This window comes from Lepisma saccharinum, chromosome 23 (assembly GCF_977018435.1).
Source record: "Lepisma saccharinum chromosome 23, izLepSacc3.1, whole genome shotgun sequence".
Lineage (NCBI taxonomy): Eukaryota > Metazoa > Arthropoda > Insecta > Zygentoma > Lepismatidae > Lepisma > Lepisma saccharinum.
The window spans coordinates 6,174,285-6,196,222 of NC_139251.1; the positions used below are offsets into that span (position 1 = coordinate 6,174,285).

General features: G+C 37.3%; 1 protein-coding gene across 1 annotated transcript in view; it reads left to right on the plus strand.

Annotated features, from left to right (window-relative positions):
- The window catches only part of LOC145977863 (uncharacterized), a 263,309-nt gene that overhangs the window by 53,250 nt on the left and 188,121 nt on the right, over positions 1–21,938 (plus strand). The window contains exons 4-6 of the mRNA XM_083110188.1: positions 201–326; positions 12,630–12,647; positions 20,814–20,936. Of these exons, the coding sequence (XP_082966314.1) occupies positions 201–326; positions 12,630–12,647; positions 20,814–20,936 (267 nt within the window). The remainder of the gene's footprint in view (positions 1–200; positions 327–12,629; positions 12,648–20,813; positions 20,937–21,938) is intronic.

A 21,938-nucleotide genomic window follows, 5' to 3' on the forward strand; every position in this document is an offset into this window, starting at 1 on the left:
CATTTCAATGTGGAAAGGAAAATTTTCTAGACAAGCATTTACCAAATTTTATCACTGTTGCCAGCGTACACAGGAATTTCTTATAGTAAAGAATGAATAATATTTTCCACATAAAAATGGCATATTTCTTCCCAATTGTAGTCTCATCAAATAACATATCATGTTTGTACGAATCCTATACCGTATATTTCTTTTCGTAGAAAACCAAACATGTCCTGCTTCGAGATTAGGATGTAATTACTATGAATGCTTCCCTTGCTCATTTCTCTGCGATGGAGTAAAGGACTGCAGGGATGGTGAATTGGACGAGAATCCAGATATATGCAGTAAGTTATTTTGCAATCTAATTTTTTCCTTGTTCATTCATTTTTTAACATAATAAATGAAGATTATATTAATTTTGAGTAAAAATAATGGAAAGCAAAAAACGACTAATTTATCCTTGTAACTTTTAAAGATCTTTCTTAACTTTTATGTCTGTGCGTTTTTCACAGATCTCTAGATACAGACTGGAAAAGATTCGATTTTGTTTTAAGCCGCGCATTTTCACTATATTTCGTATAGAAATATGGCGGAGATGAGCATTAGTGCTTATTAAGTTTTCATGTATATGAATAAATTATTTGTACATTAAAAATTGAAGCCTTTTGGTACAATGACTCATAGTTGTTGCAAATTGAAATATGAAAGTATGCTCACCGCCATATTATATCCCGACTTAAAAAATTGTCTTAAAGTTGAACCATAATAAAACGCTCGCGTTTCCGGTCTGGTATCTAGAGGTCTGTGGTATTTCTCCCCTGGTGAAACTACACATACAATATTATCTCTTTGGCCGGCTCCCGTGGTGAAGTAGTTACCACATCGTTTTACGAAGCTAAAGGTCTCCGATTCGAATCCCGGTCTACGAAAGGGTGTTTGTGAGTGTCAATTCATCAATTTCATCACATCTTCATTCATCCCCATTTTCGCAATTATTCAAAATATAAACTATTTAGAATGACCATACGAAGGAGACTTATGACCTCCCCACGTAAATTACCTCTATACGAGTAGATGAAGCAACTTGCGAGCGAACGTCTTACCATGTGATGTGTTGCCAAATCGTACAGCTATGAAATGGGGTGGTGATAACCTCCCCCTCTTCCCTAAAAAATATACAATATAATATAACAACACCTTTTCTAGCTGTAAAGAATTTATAAAGATATCAATTTATGCCTTGGTCTTCGGGTAGCGCTGTGTGCACGTGTAGTTGTTCTATGTTGACCTTATACCATCATATCTCCTGAAATGCACAAGGACAAGAAACAGTATCGTTGTACAATTATATATATATATATATATATATATATATATAAACACAGACATGGATATGAATTCATTTTTAGTTTACAATATTCCCTTTTGCATATAAAGGTGAAATCGATTTCTAAATCAATTCATTATCCGGTACCATTCAAACTGATTTACATACAACACGTGATTACGTAAACGTAAACAAACAACAGATCCAACAAGAAAAACAGGAGTACGTACTCTTCACAAATATACAAGATAAACCAACACGAACTCGTCGGTCTCGAGTAGCTAAGCCTAAAGCTATGGATTGAGGCGAGGAAGATATCTTTTAAGATAGCATACATGTGACCTTCGCAAATTCTTGATGTCTCTGCAGTCTTCCAGCAGAACAGTGCTTCCACTTAAGAAATTTTTAACCAAATATGCTCCCTGATATTTCGAACATAAAGATTTAGTAATTTTATCAGACAATTTGGAAATTTCCTGAGACTGTATCAGTACTAGATCACCAACCAATAATATAATATCAGAATATCTTTTCTTGTTAAACGTATCAGATTTTTCCACATTTTCGCCATATTTCCAATAGCAATTTCCCATTTTGAAGCAAGATCCTTTATATTCGTATCTTCCTCAGATTGAGAAAGTTTCCATTTAATTTTCAATGGCGAATGTAATGGACGTCCCAAAAATAATTCTGCTAGCGACATTTTCAATGTTTCGTGGTACACAGAATTAATGCTAAATTGAATTTATTTTAATACTGTACTCCATTTTATCTGATTATTATGAATTTAAGTTCATAATGCACCTTTACTGGTGGCAATGTATCGTTCACTTAAATTAGCTGCGGCATGATATGGAGAGGTTATATGGAGAGGTTATATGTCTTATTCACATTTGAAACAAATATGAAGCAAAATACTCACTCTTGAAATACGCAGCATTATCTGTGACGCATTCAAAATGTATGCCATGTAACATAAACCAATTATGCATAATTTTAACTTAACTTTTAGCACTTAATTGTGTCATAGGGTGGCACATGCAGAATTTTGAAGACTCGTCTACACAAATAAGAATATATTTAAAATTATTAGATATTGGCAGAGGGTCAACCTCATCTATATACAATCTTTGCAACGCTTGCGTGACAATTTCTGACTTTAGAACATTGAATGGTAATACATTTCTCTTTTTTGCCTTTTGGCAAATATCGCAAGAAGATACAATGGGTTTGATATGTTCTTTCATACCAGTCCAAGTGAACTTCCGTTTGAATTTGAATTTTGAATTTTGAATTTAAAATTTTGGGTGCGTCAGCACTAAGGCTATTTTGCACCCGTCACATTATACGGGGTCCAGCCCCTTATCGTTACAAATAACAACTCTAACGTTGCAGAACTAAAATCATAAAATACTAAAATGTTCTGACTTTCGTTAAAAAATGAGGCTGTAAAGGGGCACTCAGCACACATAAGGACAAAACAGGACAATACAAACCCAATTATACTGGCCATGGGGCCAGTCGCCAAAGCCTCGTTAGTCTTCATTCCAGGGTGTACTACGTGGAAGGTCACCCCTTACACCCCCAAGTGAACTTCCGTTGTATCTTTTCCAAGGTTTTAACCCAATAGCTATGAGCACCTCCTATAACATTTGCGTGATAATAATCTATGATGGAATTTTGTAAATGTTTAGGAACAAGAATTTTCAAAGGTTGTCCACTTGCTCTGGTACGTTTATACAACAAGCCACATACTAATTTATAATCCTGTATTACTTCCTTATTCTCGATCCTATTCATAATGTTTGACAATTCAGAATTTTTCCGTTGTTCATCTTTCAAGTACATATAAAACAGAGGATGAAAATACATACTTAAGTTTACACTTTGCAATGTTTCTACATCTATTTCTTCAGTATCAAATTCGTTACTATTGTATATTCTAGACAGAAAATCTGCTATTACATTACTTTTACTATAGATGTGTTTAACTTCACATTTAAATTCAAACAATTTCTCCATATATCTAGCATATAACGGGCACCTTTTTGCTCTTTTTAGCATCCACGTTACACTTAAAGAGTCCATTTATACTTCAAAGAGCTGTAATTTCAAATAGGATGCAAATTTTTCAATGGCTCACATGAGGCCTAATAATTCAATTTCATAAATTGACTTATTCTTATCTTTTTCTATAATTCGTTTAGAATAAAAATGAACAGGCCTCAATATACCCATGTCATCCTTTTGTAACAATGTACATCCATACCCTTTTAAACTACCATCTACTTGTACTACAAAGGGCTTATTCAAGTCTGGTAACTTTAATATTACATATTTTTGATTTTCTCTAAGGCCAATTCTTGAGCCTGTCCCCATTTAAATATTACTTCCTTAGTTTTTAATTCATACAGGGATCCCATTAATTATTGAAAATCAAGAATAAATCTACTGAAATATGATAGGAAACCACATAATATCTTAAGTGCACGTATGTTCTTAGACTTGGGGATCTTTCTTATTGCCTCTAAACGTTCTGGATCCATATTCAATGAAAAAATCTCTAATAATAAATCCTAAATATTTAATTTCATTTTTCATAAACTGGCTTTTCTCTCGTGAAATTATAACGCCCCATTTACGAAATCTTTCAAATACTGTACGTACATTTTTCATTCCTTATCTTCACTAAATATAATCACATCATCCGCGTAGAATTCTAGAATAGTCCCCTTGAGATGCCCTAGAATTTTATACATTATTCTAGACAAACAGCTACTTCCGATTGAAACTCCAAATGGTACACGAGTGTACTGATACAAATCAGAAGGAGCAGCAAAGGCCGTTAACGGTTTGGATTCTTCTGTTATATTTCCGTGGTGAAAGGCTTTTGTTATATCAAAAACACTATACAGGGTGTCATTTTAATGGCGCCCACGGACCACGGAAACGTATAGAGGACATCAAAACAAACAATTTTTCTCCGTAACATTTTTCTCGTTGGTGCATCATTTCGGTGCTACAGTCGTTCAAAAATGACAGTTTTGCCGCCTGAATGCTGGCAACCACACACAACATTTGATTGCATTTGTGACGTCATACACTCGTCGTGAAGCGATGCGTTCCAGGATTGCCAGGAACACACATATTCTTTGAAAAATGACATAGCTACATTATGTACCTTTAAACAAAACGAGAAAACACGTTCTGTAACCTAACAGGAAGCAAACAAACGATACGAGAAATGGTAGAAAGAAAATAGAGTTCAGTGTAAGTGGCCATATCGAACTTTGTCTCAGCTTACAGGTCAAATATTTGCAAATCTAGTTACCATGTTTGCATCTACAATTTAGTTTATCCATTTCGTCGGTAGTTGTCTGTGACACACTGGACAAATGACAAAATAGATATGAAAGAACTCAAAATTCAAAGGTAAGCAACACATGTATAATGTATATTCAGAGCATTACGAGGCAAGAGCAAAAATGGTTGAAAATACAGGGATATAAGTAGTAGTAGAACAAAGTCTCCGACGACTGTGTTTATCTACGCACCAGAAATAAATGTAATAGTTGGCAACTGTGAACAGTGCAGTATAGGGGAAGGTGGGGGACTTTGCAACACTTTTCAGTTTAATTTTTTTTATTCAAAAACTGTTACAGTTGGAACAAGTTACAAATATGCTATGAAATGGTACATCTTTTGGCTACTTAAGAAACAAATATGAAATTTTAATTTTGAACCTCAAGTGAGAAAAGTCTGTTAATTTAAAGCAGGTCCGAGTGTTGGTATGTGCCCCATGCATGGGGTAAGTTGCAACAGTGTTTGGGGTACGTTGCAACAGGGATTATGCGTTGTCTGAATGACACTATTTGCAATAAATGCACACATAATAAGGATTTCTCTTCGCGCACAGCCAATGGGACCACATTTGCAATGCTTGCACTGCACCCAGTCTTCTTCTTCTTTGTAGGATTCTCCACACACTAAACAGTGATATTCTTTGCAAGAACTTTGGAATAATGTTTTCTTGCACATAAATTTCTTCTTGCCCTTTTCCTTTGCACTACTCTTTTTTGCATCTTCCAAAGCCTTTTTTTCCGGTGTGTCTGTTAGAATGGCACTTCGTTTACGTTTACGATTCGTCGTTTTCCTGGGTTCAGCCTTTGGGTATGGACGAACATTTTCAGGAGAGAAGGAAACTTTAGGTCTACTCACTACTGACCACATTTGTGTGCCACTTGGACCCGGCATTTCAATTTGCGAAAGCAAATGTTCATTTTGAACATCACCTGAAGATGATTTAGTTGGCAGTGCATCGCACCTGGCAGTTTGGACTATGTCATTACTATCAGATACGGGAGGCCTACTATCTACCTGTCCTGCTGGATTTGGTCGATCTGAAACGAAACACGACGCAAAGTCGCTTTCATGGAATACCTCAGAATTGAAGGGAAATATTCCTGTTTGAACAAAACCTGATGTTATGTTGGTAGGGGTAACTGTATTCAAAAATGCTGTTTTAACTATCTGTGGTATGTCGTAGATTGTAAGAGCTTTTCCTGGATGATTCTTATGCCAAGAATCAATTGCTCGGCCACACACTTTCTTAAATGGACCAAAAACACTGACATCTAACGGTTGTAGTCGATGCGAACAGTGTGGAGGAAATGACAAAAGGGTAATATTATTATTTTTGCATTCATCTAAAGCTTCACAGCTGAGATGGGAAGAGTGATTATCGATGAAAAGAAGCACAGGGGAGTTTTCGTTAGGATTCACCTGAGAAATGAAGTGTCGAATGAATTGGACAAACGTTTCCTCAATCATCCAACCTGAACCAGTAGCTGCTCCAATGCAGTCTGTTGGGCCATCTCGAATGAAATGGTCCCGAAAGTTCTTACGTGGAAATATTAGCATTGGAGGTATAAAAGTCCCTTGAGCACTAACTGCCACTGCAACTGTCACAAGTTCACCTCTTTCTGCACTGCTCACTATGCCAATCTGTTTTGCTCCTTTTCGAGCTACAACCTTATTTGGTTTCATGACAGTTGTGACACCAGTTTCATCCATGTTCCAAATTCTTGAGGATGAATAATTGTTTCTGGACAGAACTTCGGAAACTTTGTCAAAAAACATGCGCACATTTTCTTTGTTGAAACTGGACATTCGTGCTAAAGAAGTTGATTCAGGAAAGCGCACCGAAAGATATTTGTTTCTCTGTAGGAATCCCCTGAACCATTCAATACCAGCCATTCCGTTTACCGACCACGATGAAGGAGCACTTATATCAAACTTAACTGCACAGAGATGAGCCAATTTTCGCACTTCCTGTGGTGTTAGTCCAAACATAATCTCACTGGAACGCTGCAAGTACATTTTTAAGATATTCTCTTCTTCCTCTGAAAACACTTTCCACGGTTTCGCATAACCACAACTTATGTTCTGTCCCTCACGAGGACCACTTTCTTGTAATTTCTTCTTTTGTATGTATCTTGAGAGGGTTGAATAATGGATGTTGAACTCTGCAGCCACTTGTCTTAAGCTGACATTTTTGTCATCTTCGTGTTCCAGGACTAAATTTGCTGCTCTATCCATCACATCAGGCGGTGTAGTCCCCTTTTGGGTCTTCCTCTTGTAGTTCCTCATCTTGCAGGCTACCTGAAACAATATAAATAATAATAATAATAATACGGCAACAATTATACAGCAATTCGACAACAATAGTTTCGGCGGGAACATAAGAAGGAACAATCTTTTAAAAATAAATCTGCAAGACGAAAGAGACCATATCAGAAAGCATAACAATATTAATGTTTCGTGCTGCTAGTAGAAATTACATGCACATGATTATAAACAAAAATTCATTCACAATTTATCTAGCACTACTTAGTGAAATATAGTGTTTTCTTGCCGTACTGACGTGCGTGTAATTTTGTATAAGAATAAATAAGTGAAAATTGAAAATGTGTGTTGGTTACTGAATATAGGACTAAATATATGCGATCACATTTTTCATTTACTTGAAAATATTGTAAAATTAGTAAACAATAAACCGTATTTCGATTTATCACATTCGGGACAGTGAACAATTACATTCAATATCTTATTCAAGCGCTGGTCTGTCATGGGGCAGTTTGCAACATTGTGGGGTTAGTTGCAACATCTGTTGCAACTTGCCTCACCGACATGTTTGATTAAGAAAGCTATTCTTGCCTCCACAAAAATTGCATAACATAAAAAGCAATATCACTTTCCACACCTTCAATAAACATGCTTTCAATTGACCACATGTCGCATGCTGTGGTCATTTATAGGAATTGCGTATTAAAAATTGTAAGAGATTCTTAAAAATTACTCACCGTCCTCAAAATCCTTCTTTCTTCCTCCACTCTGACAACATCTGAAAAACTGGTGTAACGAACGGTTCATCAGAGACACCTACCAACGTGTGTTGGAACGACAGTAAGCGCAACGCAGTAGAGCCATCCTACATAACAGAAAAAGCACTGTTGTAACGTGCCCATGTTGCAAAGTGCCCCACTTTCCCCTACTCGCTACTGATTCATCATTAGATTATTACTGTTGTTGTACGTGTTTTAGCAGCAATGTAACAACTTGAACCTAAGATACTTCCGTTATCAGCACAAAAGTACCACTAGGCATCTAGACACAAACCTGTAGATATCAACCTTGCAACGAGATTTGCAAATACAGATGTAGCTGGGCGTAAACAACCACATGTAAGCTGTCAGTCCAATAAAAACTATTGTTGTTGATATTTGACATGTAGGCTGAGACAAAATCCGATATTGACACTTCACTTTGAATACGCTTTTTACCATTTCTCATATGGTTGGTTCACTTCCCCCTTCCACTGAAATGACTGCTGATCTGACTGGTAGGCTATGATGTTCGGTTTACTTGACGCGTTCCTCACTTCATTTTACAGCTAATAATGTGGTTGGTAGTTTGTCATTTCTCGCACAATTTGTGTATTCCTTGCAACACTACCGTGCGCTGTTTTGCGGTAGGAAATGACGTCAAAGATATTATCAAATGTTGTGTTGGGTTGTCAGCACCCAGGCGGCAAAACGGTCTTTTTTGAACGACTGCAGTGTCGAATCGACGCACCAACGAGAAAAACGTTACTGAGAAAAGTAGTTTGTTTTGATGTCCTCTATACGAATCTGTGGTCCGTGGGCGTCATTAAAATGACACCCTGTATATAGAACCCTGACAAAGTGATGTTAGTGTTTCTTCCAGTACACTATTTGGACAAAAATCGCAAACTATATTTTTATTCAATTCTGAATAATTACAAACAAGCCTGCTCTTGTTTTCTCCTTTAACTAGAAAACCGGGACTACAATAATTGCTACTAGATTCTTCAATAATACCCTTCTTTAATAATTCCTGTATGATTTCTTCCATTTCAAGACGTTTTCACGTGTCACAGGATGCGGATTAACTCTAACAGGAATATTATCTGTTACTTTAATTTTATATTCCAAATCCTTAATGCATCCCACTTCATTATCACAAAAAACATCAGAAAATTATTTCTTTAATATACCTATTTCATTTCGATAGTATTTCTCCCCCGAAAAAGCTGCATTGAGACATTGACCTCTCTGTTGTGGAGCGGGTCTTCTGTTTTGCTTCCAACGCTGACCTTGGCCACCTGCAGCAGTGCGTCGAGCTCTTGTCTGTGGGTTACTTCCTTCTCCAGAATAGCTTTAATGAAGTCCTTGGGATGGAGAACTTGCTGTAGAAAAGGAGTTAGCACTATCCTGAAAAATGTCACATCCATTAATAATACTGCCACTATTCCACGCAATAGGTACACTATTTTTCGAATGTTTCAAAGTGACAAAACCATTTTCGAAATTTATCTTCATGCCTTTTTTTATATATTTGAAAGTTTAATCCTAATACGCAGTCTGTAGGTAAGTTCTTCGCAACATAGAATTCGACAGGGCATGACACTCCATTTATCACCAAAGGTAACACTACTTTCTTATTAATTTGCAACACACTTGAATTACCAACTGTAACTTGAAAGTTTACCTCCTGTTCATTACATTTCCTGTTCTTTTTATATTTTCCCACAAGGATTCTTTCAAAATATTGTGAGTGATTCCTGTTTCCACACAAGCTAATAATTCTTGTTGTGCAACCATACAGTTAACGAAAATAGCATGACACTTAATATTAGGAGAATTGGTTCGTGGTTGGGGAAAATGAAAGTTCCCTTTTTCCCTTTTAGTATTTCCATAAAAATCCTGTTCAAGTTTATGGTGTTCCTGGATGTTAGTCAAGCCACTTAAAATTCAACAAATGAATTAAGGATAACACCATCAAACGAGAACTATTCTGAATATTTAGGCAACAAACGTTCCAAAAATAATTTGCATTTTTCTTCTTCTGTCTACGAAACACTAAGTATACTTGCTGCAAGCATTCTACTTTCCAAAAATTCAAAAGGATCTTCAGTTTCCCCTTGTTTCTTGAATACCCATTTAGCTATTAAATGGTCACGGCCCAAGGCACTTAAGAATTTATCCATTAGTGTATCCACTATAAATTGCCAACAATATCCCTGTTCCACACTTTTCATCCATATTTCATGATTTTCTCGTGCACCTTACGAAATAATGCTAACAATAATTCTCTTAGAGGAAAGACATTTTGTCCACCAATACAGTCTACCTCGTACGAGAAGGCAAAAAGTTCATCACATCTATCACTTACACATGGGACTTTATTAAGTATCCCTGTCAAGGTTGTTTGGGCCACATGACTTGAAATTTTTCCATAAGAATGCCTCGAAAATATAGGGTAAGAATAATTTCTTATTGCATTTGGAACTGAACTTTCGTCTTTCGAATCGGAAAACTGAATCAAATGTTCCCTAGGTTTACGACCAATCCGTGAAGTATTAAAGGGAATTTTTGGTAACTCTTTCTGCAATAATATAACATATAGAAATGAACAGACACTATCAGAACAATTTCTCGCAGAAGCTTTTAAGGTCAATATAGCTACAGTTCTCTGGCTCCAAACCAACCATGCTCTTGTCTGACCTCCCCACGTAAATTACCTCTACAGACGAAGCAACTTACGATATAATGTTGTGTTGCCAAGTCGTAGAGCTCTGATATGGGATAGTGATAAACTTTAAATATAACTTCATGTTTCAAGTTATATTCGAATTCAGCAAAAAAGAAGCACCTGATTATAATTTCAGTGTTTGTTAACTGTTGTATGAACAGCCACCTCAATGACGTGTCATCATAAAAAACCGGGGAAAAGGGTATATAACAAAAAAGTAAAGTATTCTCTGGTGCTGTGCATGACGCCATGAAGCTGTGTAGGGGGTGTGGAGTTATGGCCACACACTTTCTTGATCACGGCCGAAGGTAGAGGTTATGTGATCAGAACCACGCCCCTGGTCGTCTTTGCACAACATAGTTTGCTCCAGATACCGACTTTATACGACGCTGGGTGGGCGCCGGAGCCGCTTGAAACCCAGCCGGTATCAAACCCGGGTCTCTCGCATGGTAGTCAGACGCCTAAAGGAGTTTTATTAAAAGGAATACCCCTATGCGGTAGTATTCCCCATTCCCCGAGAAACACAAACATCCATGTCCTAACAAGGATTCGAACGCGGAACCCCTGGCGTCGTAGCGCGCTGAGCTAACCACTCCGCCACGGAGGCCGACGACGACTGAGCTATCGTGGTTCATGAAAAAGGGTGTCCATACAATTTATCAGATAACAGATCCAAATATCCTCACTGTAAAAAATGTTCTCGAAAAGAACAGACATGGTATTACATTTATTGACTCAAATGAGTTGAGGCCGGACCCTGTGGCCGAGTGGTTAGCACATCGCACTCCGACGCCGAGGGTCCCGGGTTAGAATCCCGCTCGGGCTTGGTTGTTTGTGAATGTCCATTCATCAATTTCATCACTCATCCCCATCTTCGCAAATTAGCCAAGAGGCACAAAACGCGAAGTAAAATAAATTAAGTCAATCAATCAATCAATCATGTGAGTTGAGTTTTTGAGTTGGTTGTAAATCCACTTTGTGCACAGTAACGCTTATTGGGACTGGACCTACAATTTAAAGTTGAATCCTAACTACTATGTGCCCCCATCGGGTACCGAACCCGGGACCCCTTGATTACCAGGCGACGACGCTACCACAGCGCCATCGTGAAGGTCCTTATTGACTCAAATAATTTATAGTGAACATACTTCCCATTATTAATAAACCTCTACATGGACACCCTGTAACTATCACGATATCAAGTCTGTTGATGAATTCACTCCACGAGTAACGGATCATATCCAAGGTGATTGATGCCACAGCCTCCTCCACCCTGGACTTCAATTCCACCAATTCCGTAGCTTCCTTGCATTAGACGATGTCCTTCACGTAACTCCACACAAATAAATTTTACGCTGAACAGTTACAGAACATAAGATTTTGTTCCCCACAACCACAGCACACACGTTGCCTTTCCTGCACCGTCTCCATTTTCGCTGGTTTACTGTTTTGTCGCAATGCATGATGGTATCAAGTATTGCCAAGTACATGGTAGAATCTTTTTAGACGTTCTTCATGTTAATAATAAAACCTTCTTCACTCCACTTGCATATAATTTTCTTTATGGACAAGATTTATAACTAACTCTCTAGCCTTCTTCAACCCGAAGGTTATGGCTGCAGCAACACAGGCCTTCCATCTGTCTCTATCCTGAGGAAGCCTGTACTCTTTCCATCCCTACCGATTTCCTTTAGGTCCATCGAAACATTATCCCTCCATCTTCGTCTTGGCCTTCCTACTGGTTTCCTACTATCAAGTTTCCCAACAAGAATCCTGAAAACTTTTCTTTCCTGTCCCATTCGTGACGCATGGCCTGCCCACCTAAGTCTTCTTGATTTCATCATTCTAATAATATCTGGACGTGATTACAAATTATGTAGTTCTAAATTATGTAACCTTCTCCACTAGCCTGTCTCCTCATCCTTTCTCTGAGGACCTTATTTTAAAATACTCTAAATTTATGGTCCTCTTTCAATGTAAGTTTCGCATCCATCCTATTACAGGCAAAACTACTGTTTTGTATATTTTAACCTTTACTTTTAGTTTAGCATGAACAACATTTATTGGGTGCATAGTATCTGGACACGCTGTACATCTTAAAATGAACTGAATCAATGGCATGTTGTATTTGACTTTATGGTATTCAATTGTGGCTCATAGAATGTATCTGTCGATATAATGCAGCCAATGTTTATTTATATCGCAGGTGCTGTGAATGCCGAAGGTGAGTTCAGATGCAGAGTTCCTAGTTTCTTTCGTGCTTCATTAGTAAGTATAATTGTATTTACAATTTCACCAAATAGTCACACGAAGTGGAACCACTTAAATAAATGCTGCTTATATGTGCCTGAATGTGGTCAAACGTTCCATTTTAGATTCGAATAGTGAAACTCAGACGATAGACCATCGATCCCATATTCCAGTCGTCTATTTGTACGGTCAGTCGTGCTACTGAGTCTGAATCTGCCTGGCCATTGCGATCCCTAGATTTCAAACCATTAGACTTTTTTACATGTGGCTTCATTAAATATGTTGAATACAAGAGGAAAGTTCGCTATGTGGAAGATTTGAGACAGCGTGTTGTTGCGCTAATAACTCCTCAAATGCTGGTCAACATTTGAACGAACTTCAGTATCGTTTGGATATCTGTCGAGCTACCAGTTGTGCCCACATTGAGGTGTGCAGTGTCTCCAAAAAGTCTTAGGAGAACGATATTTTAATCTATGCAACCCAAATAACAGAAGGCATTGGTGGATGCGTGTAGACTTAGGCTCAATTTCAGGGTTGACACATGCACAATAGATATTTATAAAATACGCGAATTGTATAAAACCAAGTATTATTGTATTAATTATTTAAAATATCAGCATTACTCGTATATCGGAAATAGCAAAAATCTTCCTAAAAAAGAAAATAGATTATCTAGTATTTCAATGCTGATGATTCTACGCAAATTAAAATAGGAGAGGGGAAACGAAAGGAGCAAAGGAGAGGTGATAAGAGAAAGCGAAAGGGGAAGAGGAAAAGTAGAAGAGGTGTTCTTTTTTTAATCCTCCTTTTATTAAACAAGAGCATTGTAACATTATTTGTGATAGCAGTGTAAAGTGGCCACATTGTTCTGCATCTCTTATTTACTCAAACAAATAAGCTAATAAATGAATTGTCACATGTTCAAAAGATATTTTCACATAGAAAAGAAAGGTTACAAGATAGTGAGTTATGATACTCTGACGATAATTGTATACAGATTCAAAGACATTGACAAAAAATAATAAAACAAGTATTTATATTTGTGGTAATTCAACACATCCTTTTTCCCACTCGAGTTAAATTCAATGCTACCTGATCAAATATCGAATGAACAGTTTTCATCATCTGCAAATTCCAATTAAATACGTATATACGTTCTTCGTTTTTTCTTACAAACAAGTATTCGTTACACATTACATGCAGGAGGCGAGTTGCATCTACATTTCACATTGATGACATCCTTCTACGTAAAGGAAGTTACCTGCTTTCTCACTTGTAGTATCTGGTATTGATTGAGCAATTAAAAATCGAGAACCATGGTCACTTGCACTTATTATATATTTATGGCGAAGCAAACAGCTTGGTGGATACCGTCCGCTAATATCTGGAGCTGACACACCTGCCGTGTCAGCCAAGGATATCGTTGAACGCACTAATGTCGCCGCAGCGACGATAGCAGACACAGCGGGGTTGTTTGGTCTCACTAGACAATCGTTGATTCGGCGTTGTCATCTCTGCGTGGAAGTTAATAGCAGACAGTTTGAACATCGTCTGTGATGTGGTTCCCTCGGCACCTCCACTCTGCACACAGTGAACATGTCGACCCATATGCAACCTAGCGCACCACCACCACCATCTTTGTTTTTCTACGTAATAGTGATGTCCACTACGGATATTCGCTTTATTTTTCTTCTTATTTGTCAGTCTCCACATATCACATATCACATCTCGCTAAACCCTTTCCTACCCCCATGACTGCAACAGACCCATTCGCTTCGTTTGGGGAATCCCTTGCGCATCAACTTCACACATCTGACATGTGCTCTGAATAGAGCATGCCGTATTTCTTTGTGGAACGCCCTTCGCCGCAGTCATATAGTTCGCCTTATATATATATATACACGTTGTCTGCTTCAAGAAGAGTGAAATTCATTGATATAGGAAGAGACTATCAAGTGCTGTTAAAGAGAGTAATATTATGGGAATTTACTTGAACTTTTTGTGAGAATCCGGATCAGGAAATTTTTTCTCCTTCTCCTTCTTCTCATTCTTCCTTCTCCTCTGCTTTTATTTCATATCACCTCCTCTCCTGTTCTTGCCTCTTGTCTCCATCCCACTCTTCTCCACTCCTCTTATCTTCTATCTTGTCTTCGATTTCCGACTCCACTGCACTTTTCTCTTCGTTCTACACTTTCTCGATCTCTTACTCTACTCTCCACTCCCCCGTTCTCGTCTCCTCCTATCCTCTCCAAACTCTTTTTTTCTCTCCTCTCATCTCTTTTTCCTCCTCTCTTCTCTTTGCTCCACTTTCTTCATCTCTCCTCGCATCTTTTCTCCTTCTTCTCACTATTTCTACTCTCCTCCTTTCCTCTCGTTTTCTCTTTTCTCCTCTTTCCCTCCTCTACTTTTCCCCTTTCCTTTTTAATTTGTATAAACTCATCAGCAATGAAAAACTAGATAATCTAATTTCTCTTTAGGAAGAATTTTGTTATTTGCGATATAATGCTGATATTATTAATAATTAGAACAATAATACTTGGTTTTATACCTTTCGAGTATTTTATAAATTTTATAAATTGTCATTGTTGACAATAATGATAAAATACTGGTTTATTACCATCGGGATATACAGCAAAGGTAAAATTTCATTTGAAATCCAGTGCTCTTATGTTCGTGACACATATATAAGTTTTTTGGCTCCAATGTTTGCATATTTCGCGTTATATACACTGTGTATATATTTGGAAATGCTTTTTATATTTGTTAACCACCCAAACACTTTTTTGTTATATTTCTGGTGAGTCAGTGGCGGGTCCAGAATTAACAGTTGGAAGGGGCGGATTTCAGTCGAGTGCTTCGCCTCATCCAGAAGCTTTTCTAACCTACTCTTACACTGTATTATGTAAACAATATATAGTACTGTAAAAAGGAAACAAGCTGATTTTCATGTTCTAGAAATTAGAGTATTGTTTCACAAAATTAGGTGTCCAGGGCTGAAATAGATTATGATTGTTGTGTGAAATGAAGAGTCTGAGTAGAAACTAGATTAAGTCTACACTGATTTATTGAACGTGCGTATTTTTCTGCGTAAATATTTATTTATTGAACTTGTTTGGATGGCAATCAGGGCGATAGAGCTATTCTCTCAAGGAGTCTATGGTTCGATCCCATTTTGAGGTTCGATCCCTGTGATTTAACTTCGAAATCTCCAAAAAAAAAAAAAAAAAAAAAAAGAGAGACTAACTCCAGTGATTTGGAAATCGAATGAACTATATTTTCGCTGCAAAATAGGTGGCTAGGATAAATCTTTGGCTCCTCGTATCTGCAGTGCTTCATGTGAGATACTGTTTTCCTATGCCTTTCGAAGTGCCCATGGATTGGAGAAAACCATTGAATCAATCAACGGATTTCTGTATTACAAAAAACTCTGGAATAAAAATAAGCGAGGACTAGGCATTTCAACTAGAAGACCTGTGCCTCATATTTCAGCCTTTCCATGTTTGAATGAAGCTGATTTGGAAGCAAGGGGAACAATCTAGGAAGTTGTAAACAATTTCATCGGAAATCACAAGGCAGATAACTACAAATAACTTGTTAGATTGAAAACTGCAGAAATCATCCAGGCCATTTCACCCACCACCTCCGATTTTGATGAAATTCGGTACACTTATACAACTTTTGATTCTGATTCCAAAAAGGACAACTTTCCTTTCATTGGTTAAGGGGTTCAGAAGTAAAGTGCTTTTAAAATCTTCGTATGCGCCACATTAGGCTCCAATTTGAATGACATGCATTAGGTTATAAACTATCGTATCTTCTATCAAGTTTGCCGTAGAAACTTCAAATTTGTTTTCGTTTGTTCAGAATAGTTTAAGCTTTAATTTAAATAAAGTTTCAGACGAGTGCATTAATATTCATGTATTTTTTGTATAGTTTCATGTATTTCTTTAGAAAAATAAATGACTTAATTCAAGAGCAAATTTCGTGCAATGCCCCCCCCCTTCAATTTCCCCCCAATTTTATATGTAGCTAGCTCAAAGTAGATACTAATGCCTGATGCAAAAATTGGGATGGGCGGTTTAAAGACAGGATGATAAAAAATCATTTGCATCGAATGACATTTAGATTTAATCTTATTATAAATACTTATGTAAATTATGTAGCACAAAGCCTGAAGTACAAAATTTTTTTAAGGTATAATATTCTAAATTTCTGTTCACTGTGTGTGAAGGGAAGCATGAGCTGAACCTGGCGGGAGCAAAGGGAAGCATTTGCTCCCTCCCAAATTTATAGATTAATTAAAATTTACAAATGAAAAATATATATATCCCAAGTTACGCCTATAAAGATAGTACCAAATAATACTTACTCTATTGTACTCTATGCATTGTCAATATTTCGTGAACTTTAAATTGTGCCGTTCACATTTTAGAAGAATATTTCGATCATTTCGAACAGACTAAAGTATTTGACTTATCACTAAGTACATATACCCTTCCATTTGTGTTGTTAATGCCCACTGGACACAGAATACTTTGTGGCCAGTAGAATGAAGTTGATGGATCAAGTGGATGCAAGAATTTAATTGCTGAATTTCATTTTTTCACGTGGACTTTTGAAGCAAACCTACAAACAAGTTTGAGTCGCACACGCAAGCTACTACACAACTGTTTGGGACTGGAATGCAGGAAGCCACTTCTTCACAACTGTCAAACCATACATCTGATTATACAGTTCACACATTCATCAGCACTTGTAATTTTTGAATTGTCTGTAAAACGACCAGTGTTTGGAAGTAACTGATTACAAGTAACAGTTACTTTCTATTTAGGAATTCTAACTGTAACTAGCGACTTTTGAAAGTAAATAACTGTATCGTTAACAACGGTAACAGAGCTAGCTACTTTTTGTAGTAGGGGGAAAAGCAAAATTTGACAATTCTGTTCCCAACTACGTATAAAAAAAATATATGTACCTTCTCTGGATGCTAGGTGAAAGGATTTTCTTGGAATTGCTGGCCTGGCAAGGAAGCTATGCTTTGTTACATGCTAGCTTTAGAACATCCACGCATTCATTTCTAATTGTATGTGAAAACTTCACTGTTTTTGGTGGACTGCTGCGTTCGTTTGGAATGTGGTTGTCAAACTAGGAAGAAGTAATTGTCGAAGGAGTGGATCTTTGGATCTTTTTGAACTTGGAATAGAAGAAATAAATATGTGTAAGTGGAATCAATGACACTCTATTCAAAATACCGTGGTCAGCAATCAAATGATTCCTTAGTGAAAATAGTTCAAGCAAAGCTGACTCTGGGTTCCATCATTTATTTGCAGTAGTAATGAAAATATATGAAGACATACGTGTATTATGTATTAGTAACATAAGTAAACGCAACTACAAACGCTAGTCTTCATGATCATTGATTGTGTGTAATTTCTACACACAATCAATGATCATTAACTGTAAGTTACTTTCACAGTAACTGTAAAGTAACTCAAAGTTACTTTCACAGTAACTGTAAAGTAACTCAAAGTTACTTTCAAGGTACCAGTAACTATTACCGAGTTAATTTTTAAATGAGTAACTGTAACTCGGTTACTTGTAAACAATAACTTATCGAACACTGTAGATATCCTAAGTTTAAAATTGTGCATACTTAATTTTCGTGGAGCTGTTGTATACATAGTACTGACACATTGTACTGCGGGTTGTTGTCATTTCACCTTACGTGATTTATAAGAAATGTATGCCTTTCTACGGGATTGGTACATCATTGCCGCACTTGTCACGTATTACTGTGGAAGACTATACAAGTCTTTTAACTGTTCCAACCAGCGCGTCACAAAGTGATTTTCTGTGGTATGTGGCAAGAAAGCTCCAATTGGAAAGACTTGAATCAGCACAAATGTGTATTATTTATTCTTACTTCATATTACGTATCCCCGTGAAGAGTAGTCAAAAACGTAACTTCCATATTGACATAAAATTCATAGAAGAATGTTCTCGATGAAAATTTGCCAAACTTGGGAATGCTAATAATGATGATTATAATTTATTTAAAAAAATTGAAGACAGTTGAAACTTAGATACAGTGGAACCTCGATTTTACGTTATTCAGGAGGACAAAGCTGAAAAAACTTAAAATGCCAGAAAATGTAACACCAAGGAATATTTCTTAGCAATTTGCTATGTTCGGACCACCAACATTGAATGTAAAATGCAGGAAAATGTAAAATCGAGGAACTTGAAATCGTGGTTCCACTGTAATTATGATTTGTAAATTTTAATTAATCTATAAATTTGGAAGGGGCAAATGCTTCCCTTTGCCCCCACCAGGTTCCGCCCATGCTTACCTTCAAACACAGTGAAAAGATATTTAGAATATTATACCTCAAACATGTTGTACTTCAGGCTTTGTGCTAAATACATAAGCATTTTTAATAAGATAAACTCTTAATGTCATTTGATGCAAATGATTTTTTATCACCCTGTCTCTAAACCGCCCATCCTAATTTTTCAGGCATTCTGAGCTATCTACATATAAAATTGGGGGGAAATTGAAAGGGGGGCATTGCACAAAATTCGCTCTTGAATTAAGTCATTTATTTTTCTAAAAGAATACATGAAACTATGCATAAAAATACATGTTTATTAATATACTACCTGAAACTATATTTAAATGAAAGCTTAAACTATTCTGGACAAACGAAAACAAACTTGAAGTTTCTATGGCAAAGCTGAGAGAAGATACTATCATTTATTATCTAATGCGTGTCAATCAAAGTGAAGCCTCAAGTGGCGTACACAGTGAATTTAAAAGTGCGTAACTCTTGAACCCCATGACCAATCAAAAAAAAAAATGTCATTTTTGTAATCAGAATTAAAAGTTCTGTAAGTATACGGAATTTCATCCAATTTGGGAATAGTGGGTGACATTTTCGCAAAATTCTGCATGATTTGACATGGAATGACCCGAAACTAACATCTAATGTGTTCCTAAAGTCTATTTGTTGCTCTAACGTTTGGACTTATCCCCCTCCGACAATGGCAGTGTAAGGGACTAAAATGGAGAATGCTTCCAACAAGACAAATCTGGGTTCCTCGCATCTGCTGTGCTTCATGTGAGACACTGTTTATGTGTGGCTGAAAGAGATTGTCACGTGCCTTTCGGAGTGCCCATGGATTGGAAAACAAGTATGGAAAACATGGAAAAAAATTATCAAGGTAAATGGAACCTACGAATGTTAGCACAATACTCCTGGAATCTCGAAGGAAATGTTCCTTAAGCTTAACACAGCCGAAAATACTTTCGGAGTATATTTTAGGTCAGCATACAGAATATGTAGCATATATTAGTTTCAATAAAGCAAAGTTATTTTAGCACAACAAAAAGTTGTATTGCAATAGATCTGAGTCCAATAGAGAAAACAGTAAACAAATTTGAAATCAGTGAAAAAATCCTATAAGGGACCTTTTCGTTTCCATTTAACAGAGAAAAAGTTATAATTTGTTGTCGTCCAGTATAATTAGTATTGCTAAATTTGAAAATAGGAAAAAATATCTCACGTGTGAATGTGCCGTATGTAAACTCTAAATGTGTTTTTTTTTCATTAATAGACACAATGATCTGTTTTCTGCTAACAACGATGTCAATTTTACGTTGTATTGGGTTTAATTATATTTCAATGTAGACGGTAATCTCCTGCGCATTCGGCCGTGCTATAAGATGTTCATCACATTTAATTTACAGTGCGTCCGTTCTGGCTCTGGGTCGAGATAGCGCGTGACTGCAGACATGGAGCACAAGATTGCATTCTCAACCCGTGACGTCCCGCTGATTTTCACACATACCTTTAGCAAGCATAATTATAATAATTATAATATAAATATAATTATATTGCATAACAAGTACTCGCCTGTCTTATAAGAGTTATTCAAAGTGGTCGCTAACCACATAAACACATTCCTGGCATCTTTTGATGAAATTTTGATATTTGGGTAAAAATAAGCAGGACGTCATGGGCCGAAAGTGCCTCCATCTGCACCATGCCGCGTAGTCTGCAGTCACGCGTTATCTCTGCCCCGGCCCAAAATGAACACACTTTATTAGTTACTCAAAATAACAAGGAATTTCTCCCCTTAGATGCTGCCCCCTGTGCTCACACCCGATTCAGCTGTGGCGATGGGAAGTGCATTAAGGGCACCTGGCAGTGTGACGGCTACAACGACTGTGCGGATGGAAGTGACGAGGACGCTGCTCTCTGCGGTGAGTATATGTTGTCGAAATAAATAAGCTAACGTCAAGCCTGTTATGGCTATTGTGTGACCTTAAAGCGGGCGGCCTACATGCTGGAAAGGGAAGTGGGGATCGGGGAAGCAACCAATCTAGGCAGAATGAAAAGAAACACAGCGGCTTGTAGAACGAGGTGGACGCAGCACTTCCTCCCGCGACGTCGTAACTCTCGGTGCCACCGCTGTTGTCCGTTTGGTCTGCTCCGTATTCCCCGCTCGGCTATCAACTTCCCTTGCCAGCATGTAGGCCTCCCGTCGTAAGACCAGACAAGGGAAGTGCAGCAACAGAAAATAGCATTGAATGTCTGTTTAGTGCTGGTTATAACTATTTAGTTTGTTTGTAGTGTGATAGGATACACGATTACTATGTTACAGTTTTAGTTAATTTGTGGTGAACCATACTGGTCCTCCGCACGAAACACTTAAATCTCTTGAGGATCAACATTTTTTTTTATTTAACAAATAAGATTAGTGTACATTATATATTTACGTAATTCATGGAATGAGGGGGCATTTTTTGTGGTGATATTATAACGGTCAAATATTGAGTGACAAGTAATTAATCTAATTGCCCGTTAGTAGGAATTAATTGCAATTAATAATATTAATATCCGTCGCGAATACAGGTGTCTAGCGAACTGCCTTAGCCAGCACTAGCTTGCTCAACCACAGTTTTCCGCCCGAATTCGGATTTACATGCATTCTTATGGGAATAACAAGAAAAATGCAACTTCTAAACCAATGGACCGAATTGGATGAGATTTTCACCAGCGGAAGAACACCTCATGAAAGTACTGATTCCAAGATTTGAGCCTAATCAGAACAGAACTACGGGAGTTATGAATTATTAAAGATTCATCGCCGGATTGAAAGGGAGAAGCTACCCTACTGAGTTGTTCCTGCGTTTCGTGACTGAATACAAAAGAGGAAGAGTTAGCCTAATCTCTGCGCGAGGGGCTGCTGCCAGGGGTTAAGG